The 7688-nt window shown below is 40.9% G+C and overlaps 1 protein-coding gene across 8 annotated transcripts in view; it reads right to left on the bottom strand.

Moving 5' to 3' along the window:
• Positions 1-1121: 1121 nt before the first annotated feature.
• Positions 1122-7688, bottom strand: part of DNAH3 (dynein axonemal heavy chain 3) — a 56347-nt gene continuing 49780 nt past the window's right edge. For all 8 annotated transcript variants that reach the window (XM_026793695.2, XM_074552919.1, XM_026793696.2 and 5 more), the window contains 3 exons: positions 7453-7657; positions 6147-6284; positions 1122-5969 (listed from right to left, as the gene is read on the bottom strand). In XM_026793695.2, the coding sequence (XP_026649496.2) occupies positions 5616-5969; positions 6147-6284; positions 7453-7657 (697 nt within the window). In that variant the 3' untranslated portion in view covers positions 1122-5615. The remainder of the gene's footprint in view (positions 5970-6146; positions 6285-7452; positions 7658-7688) is intronic.

The raw sequence follows: 7688 nt of genomic DNA, 5'->3' as shown, positions 1-7688 counted from the left end.
GAAAAGTAAGTTAGAACTGGTCCTGTGCAGAACAGACTGACAGTCCCTCCCCAAAGAATGCACTTTTAAGAGTGAAAAAAGTACAAGCAGATGAGAAAAGTGTAAGAAAACAATGAGAAGAGTGAATCAGCATGACAGGTACTGGCTAGCCCAATTTCTCACTACCTTTATGGCTCCAGTCCACAAAGGTCTCTATTCCCATATAATTATTTCCTGAGAATGCCTCATGTAGGGAGTACCAGGTGAAATGCCATTGTTCTGTCAGTGGAAGCTTTGCAAATTTACTGCTGCCAGGAAGACACAAAACAAAACTCCTTTAGCCCAGGAAAAGGGGAATTGCATTAAAAAAAGAAAAAAATATTAACATGATTGCACACACTGCTTAATTCTTCATTGAAAGAAGTCTAAATAAGGTTAACCTGATATCCTAATTGTGATACACCAGTAAGGATGCATCAACTGAGCCCAGCCAAAATGTGCAGAGGCAAGGGGTTTGAATGGAAGCTTAAGCTCACTCTTTGTCATGAATCATTTGAATCTTTTGAATTGCTGAAGTTCATGTGACTAATGAAGGTACTGATGCTCTGACACATCAGGTGAATAAACAGCCATGGAAATGAGAGTCTAAATTTACTGTCTGTGTTATAGTCACAACTCTTTCCTAAGCACATGCTGTAAGATGGAGATTATTTCCAAAGAACAGCCCTAAAATTACAGAAGATTTACACCAAATTGAAATAGCAACAGGAGTTTGAGTCTACTTCTGAAGGAAAATGCAAAGAAGCAATTTTTTAAAGGTTCAAATACCCTCAAGTAACTCAAATGAGTATCCACTTTCTGAACTGAGAAACTAGCAAGTAACAGCATCCCATTATTTGAGGTGCCTTAAAATTCTGGACAGCCTAATAATTCTTCAAAGGGTTTGAAAAATTATTAACTGGTGCTTCATCCTCATTACTCTCCATCACCAGAAGGCAAAGACTGAAATTTGTTAAAACTTCAGGCTGTTCAGCTGAAGGAAGGATTAGATCAGCTCTTTTTTCAAGTCTACAGCACAAACCCTTTCTTTCATAGCTTAAGTTAGTCAGTATGGAAAGGAGAATCTAACTAGAGTCCTTTGATTTTGGAGGTCAAACTGACCAACTACCATTTTGAGGGAGTTTCATAAAAAAATTCATCTGCAGCTCAGTGCAGCAGGTAGGCAGACATCTCAGCTGGTACTCTTGTATTAGATGCCAAGGCCCTTAAACTTCTGTCAAGAAGTATCCCAGTGATTGCCCAATATGTCATTCCTGCACATTAATTTTACTTGCAAAAACAGGTTGTCCTAAAATGCCTCTGCTTTCTGCAGAATTTTAATGCCCTGGATTCACCCAGGCAGTGTACACTCTGTCCTGTACTTGCTGCACCTTCTCTTACTCCCCTTCCAGTAAATACTGTCATTTTCCAATTTATCACCCTAGTCAGGAGATGCTTTAGAATAATTTACAAGAAAATGATGGCATTAACTTTATATTTTTCAGAAATAAAAGTTCCAAGTCAGTTGCATGAACTCTCCTGCAAGCCCACTGGTAGGCAAGGCAGTGATAATTTGTTGTCACAGTACCTGGCCTTGAATACCTAAATAACACCTCCTTTCTGCAAGTTCTGTCCCTAAATCCATCATTACTGAGCCTGTAATTCATGAAGCTGTGCACCTACAATTAACATTAGCAAGCACACAACCTTTTAAGAAGATGGACATGGCACCTCCTTACTGAATGTCCCCCTCCATGTGGTCTGGGGTGAGGAAATGCTCATTTTGCTGCAGCAGCTCCCCAGGGCAGCATCACAGCACCAGAACAGGTAAGGTTACCTGATCCACCTTCCCACTCATACCAGCTGCCTCATGTAATACCTTTCAGATGGCAGAGAAAGAAAAAGGCAAGCTGGACCTCACTCTCCTGGGCCCTACTGTGTACCCATCAGAAATGGTACCAGTAACATCCATCTTTTATCCACAGACAGAAAGGTCACTTATTTGATCATACCTGTACATTCATTTCCAAGAATGCCAATTAGAGCAGAGACCTGCAACTTTCACCAGTAACTCTAATCCCATTAGGCACAATAGTCTAGCTGTAGGTGGAAAAATTTGGAGTCTTTGTATTGTCTTCTGCTTTTTCATTGTATAATGTTCCCTTTAACAGCCCAGCAGTGTTAAAACCCACAGGGATAGTACTTTCTAAAAAGAATTTTTGTACAGATCAGAGGAAGGTTTCAGTCTCTTAAGAAAATGTACAAACCCTGTCTGTCTTACAGCATCCCTAGCTGGAAATCTGTCTCTGCTAAGGGAAAAATACCTCTTGCTCTGTAATGCACTTTTTCCATCTGCCTTGAGTTATTACCAAGGCTGTAAATCTGCCATTTGAAGTAATTACAAGTGGGGTTTGTGGCTTATTTAATGAGTGCTTCTAATTAAGAAATGAAAATTCTAAACCTGTCAATCCAAGGATTCTAATACTATTATTACAAGGTACTTAGTTTGTCCAAAAATTTTTCACATTTCTATCATGTCCAACTAGCAGCTGAGCTGCCTTTTTCTTTTTTCTAAATGCATCTCAGCCAAGAAAGGCTGTGAATTCTAATGTTTAGCCAGTTTATCATTCTCCAGGAAGGTTTAGACAATGCTAAGAAAATAAGGTTGGGAAGCTCATTTCAAAGAACCACAGAAAATTATCTCTTAAGACAGATATCCCTTGACAGTAAATTCCATTACTTTTCTGTACTAGGGAGGGCAGCCTAGGAAATCATGTAGTGCTGTAAGCATCAGCTAAAGCAGGTCAGCCATGCCTGCTCCCTGGGGAAGGGGATGCACAAGCCCTCTCTCACAGACTCCTCTCTTATCTATATATTTTTATCATGTCTACAAAAGATTAAAATACATCTGTAATGATATTCCAAGAGATGCCTTCATATCAAATCTAAACTTCAGCACACAGGCAGCATTTAGAAAATCAACACAGTAATAAGGACATTGCACACATGTCATAGCACAGTCACTGTATATTCACAAGAACCACAACTGTGTCATTTAATAAACTATCAATTACTGCTCACAAAAAGGGGTTAACAAGCAACCCATATGGTAATCTGTTACACAGATTTTTAAGTTTAAAAAGAATTGATCTCCATAAAATATAATTTAGTTAGTGGATCTGACTTTTAAAAAATGGTTTAATTTAGAGGACTGTTTGCAAGACTAGTATGATCTACAAGAGAATTGAGAAACCTTCATTTTAGAGTTAATTGTAGCTGGCCCAGCCTCCCTTTCAGCAGGTGAGGTGTCACCAGTGCCTTGATACAGAAGCTACATCTGAGCAGAAAGATCCTTCTGAGAGCAGGGACTGAGCTGATCAATCCAGAGGGAAGGATTTAACAGCCAGGTCCTGCCTCTGCACACAGAGCTTCCACATCAGGAAGCTCATGATGGTTTGTGAGCTCTGACACCACAGTCACCTAATTAGTGATCTCAACTGTTGATGCAATTACTACAATTAGATAAAATACAAAAATGCAGTAATCACCACAATGCTTTTTAAAATGTATAATACATTTCTGTTAATTTAAATTATATGAAAACTACAAATTATCTCTCTTATGAAGTCTAAGAAAATAATTTTTTCAAGGACCAATTTTAATTAATTTATTTATAAATCTACTGAAACATGATTCTCTTCTTAAAAACCGTTGTCTGTTTGGATGAGTGTGCTGTAACACTCATAAACAAGTTTTATTTTGGTATAGATGCCAAATAACATTTAGTCTAATTTGTTAAGAGTAATTTCTTCCTCTCAGTAATTTGAAACACCTGCACATCTCTGCCCCTTTTATTAAAACAAACATCCTTTAGGTGTCCTGGCCTGACATCTTTGCTCTCCTCCCACATACCAATTTGCACCAAATGCCTGGTGCTGGGCTGTTGATGAGGAGTCAGGAGTGGTGCCTGGAGCTGCTGTTTACCTGAGCACCTTCCTGCAGAGCAGCACTGCCCAGCACACCCCCAACACTTCTGCCTGGCCTTGCAGCACCATTCTTAACAGTTACTGTTTTATGAATAGCTGCATAAAACAAACCAGTGGTTAATAAAACAATAACGAACTGATTCCACCTAAGGACAACACAACAGACAGATTCCTGTGACAAGAATTGTGGCTTTTAAGGAGTTGTAGCAGCATCCCCCTTAATGCTTGGAGCAGGGTACTGGGAATTGCCAAATGCTGGCTGAATCTCTGGCTGTGTGAGGCCTCCAGCAAGTCATTAAAATGCTGCAATTTGGGCAATGAAAAAAAATACAAGACCCCAAATTAGCGGATGTCTGTTTAGTGCATGTTTTTTTTAATGTTTGCCTTGATCTTTGTGCTTCTCTTGTCCTGTGTACACAACAAGTCTAATGATGCATCTTTAGTACCTTCTTGGCATGCTGTGGGGATTAGTTAATCACTGCACAGCTCTTTGAAGATGTTCGGGCTATTTTATTTTTAATTAATGTTTGCAAGCTACTTGGAGCTACTCTGATGAAAGGGCTTAAACAAGTACAAAATTTCAGGCAGTTGTTAGTCCAGCATGCAAGAGAGCAAGATGAGGAAGTTGGGGTAGAGTCAGCTTTCCTCACTCAGGCTGGTATGGGGCCTGTGTTTTGGATTGTGCTGAACCATGGACTGATAACACAGAGATGTTTTTGTTATTGCTGAGCAGGGACTGCACAGAGCCAAGGCCTTTTCTGCTTTCATACTGCCAGGCTGGGGAGGAATTTGGGGGTGCCTGGGAGGGTGGGAGGAGACAGAGCCAGGACAGGTGACCCCAAATGAGCAAAGGGACATTGCAGACCACGTGGCATCCTGATCAGTGTGTAAAGTGGGGGAGGAGAGGGGGACATTTGGAGTGATGGCTTCCCAAGTCACCATCACATGTGATGGGTCCCTGCTCTCCTGGGGATGGCTGAACACCTGCCTGCCTGTGGGAAGCAGGGAATTCATTGTTTTGCCTTGTTTGTGTGCATGGCTTTTGCTTTCCCTGTTAAACTGTCTTTATCTCAGCCCATGAGATAGTGGGGGCTGAGTGGCTGTGTGGGGCTGGGCTGCTGGCAGGAAGTAAAGTGAGCCTGTGGGAGAAAGAAAACAGCTCCATGTGTCAGGTACCTGGAATGTGCAGGTAAATAATACTGAGAAAAAAGAAGTCATATGGGTCAAGCATCCTGTTCTGAGAAATGGCAGCTCCCAATACACGTGCTGTGGAGAAGTTTTCCATGGAAATTCTGACACATCATCAAGGAATGACCACAGTTTTCTAATACAGCTTGGGGAGTTCATTCTGTCTGAGGATTGGAGGATTGGTCTCATATGTTGACAACAGAATATTCTCATCTCCTCCCTCCTTGTCCTATATACTCCTGAGACACAGAAGTGGTAGGCAAATCCAAAATCTTTTTGCAAGAGTTGTAAAGTAGATTCCCAGTAAAATCAGCATCAAAACTCTTTAGGCCCGATTTCATTAAAAAAACAAAAACCAAACAAACCAGCCATACAGCCATTGAGGAGTAAAGCAGATCTTTACAATCCAAATATTGCACCCTCTCAGTCATCCAGCTGGCACAGGGCTGCCACACCTCTATTTATCCAATGTTTCTGGGGCTTGTCAGAAGGCAGTTCAATGGACAGAACATAGTTGGTTGAGTGCCCAGTGGTGGATAAGACACCTCTTCTTTCACTTGTCTTGTACACAGGGCATGAATAGATGTTCTCATGAAGAAACTTGGAACTTTCTCCAGGTTTCAGCCATATTATGGGCAAAGGATCATAGAGGATTTTTGGTAGTGATTCTCCAATTACCAAGGATTCTCTATCCCATCGTGCACCTTCCAAGAAAAGGCCTCTCACATAAGCCCCATCTTCTGGCATTTTCTCCATTGTGAGCTCCTGTTTCATCACCTAGAACAATTAAACCATTGCTTGATTTTATCTGGAGTATACTAAATCCTGTAAGTGACAGTCTGAAATTGCTCCTTTAAATAAAATAACTTTTCATCTGAAAACTCTATTTCTTGCTGCCCCAGAACATGTTTCAAGCTGTTCATGAAAAACAAAATTCTTCTGCATTTTTCTTACCTCAAACTCAAAGCCAACGTGGTCAATTGGGATGGTGTATTTTCTGGCAAAGTTTTGTAAAACACCAGTCAAAAAAGACTGAGTGAAGAAGAATCCTGAGAGCCAAAAGACTGTGGGTGGCCCCTTGTCAACCCAATCCTGAATAAGGAGAGAGAAAGCAAATGTAAGAAAAAATCCAATATATTTGTGGCTTCACCGTGCCAATTCACCAGAAAAGGATGTTTTTTCAGACTCCCTCAAACAGCACAATGAGATCTAAGCCTTGATGGGACCCTCTGCATCTTTCCATCAATTTTCTGGTTCTAAAACAACCAGAACTCAGTGCTATTAGAAAAATTTCAGAAAGTAGCATAAGCACATTTTGTTTAGTCTAGATAGTGGCCTTTAAAAACAAGAGAGGTAATTGAATTTGGACACTTTTATCAAAATACTTTTTTTTACAGTCTTGTAAACACCAATTTCCTAACATGAAAAAGGCCAAATTCTTTTCCATTCCTCACTGATCAATATCTCTTCACTGATCACTGTGAGGGCACTCATTAAGCCTACACATCAGATCCTAGCAGAGGAAATCATTCCTGTACAAAGATGTCACACAATGTCCACATAATGCAGTAGGAAAAAGCAAAACAAGGGCAGAATGTCTTCACACTACTGTAGGTTATTTGGAGTCAAAATGCTCTGATCCAGCAAACAGGAAACTCTGCCATTTCTATAAATCTCACACACTTCTTCCTAGCTTTCTCCTCTCCTGACTTCTATGGGGTTTCACTACATCTCAGTAGCTCACAATTTAAGGTACACTCAAAATTTTAAGTAGTTTTAAGAGTGCAAGGGAAATAATGAAATGGCAAGTTAAAAATAAAATAACCTGTTCAAAAAGTGTGTGAAATGGTGTCACATTTTATGAAACTTGGAAGATATTTACAGACACATATATGAAATTTCATAGTGCCTTTTATGCAGTGGTTCTAAAGCATTCTCACACCCAGCTCACTACGCTTTCAGCAAGGAAGTCATTAAGACACCAATTCAAACTAAAATGAACCTTCTAGAAATAGAAAGATGGAAACCACCAAAAGCAGCACTGGATTAGCACCAAGGGATCAGCTCCCAGCTCACCCTGGGCAATTGCCCAGCTGCCTGCAGTGCTGCTAATGCAGAGTGTGTCTGGCCAGGAGTGTGTGTGAGCAGCTCACAGCCTGGAGCTGCCCAGGGGCTGCTGGGCAAGGACTGCACTGACACATTCTCCCCATCCACCTTCCAGCTGCAACTCCCCAGACCCGTCAGGGTCAGCTGAGCAGACCTGGAAGAACTCCAAGCGACAGAGGAGATCGGACACGTAACTTCCCAGAGGCTTCAGGGATGGATAGGATTTGGCAGCCCACATGGATGGCACTTTTCCTATTAGCATGCTGTTGAAAACATCTTCCAGCTCAGAAGACATCAACACTTGGCCTTTAATGGCTTTGCCTATATTAATGAGACTGCTCCGAACAACTTCAGTAAGCCTTGAGAGAAAACAAAGGAATTGTCATTATT

Source organism: Zonotrichia albicollis, chromosome 16 (assembly GCF_047830755.1).
Source record: "Zonotrichia albicollis isolate bZonAlb1 chromosome 16, bZonAlb1.hap1, whole genome shotgun sequence".
NCBI lineage: Eukaryota > Metazoa > Chordata > Aves > Passeriformes > Passerellidae > Zonotrichia > Zonotrichia albicollis.
The sequence above is the reverse complement of the archived record's forward strand: the minus strand, read 5'-3'. Positions and strand labels throughout refer to the sequence as shown.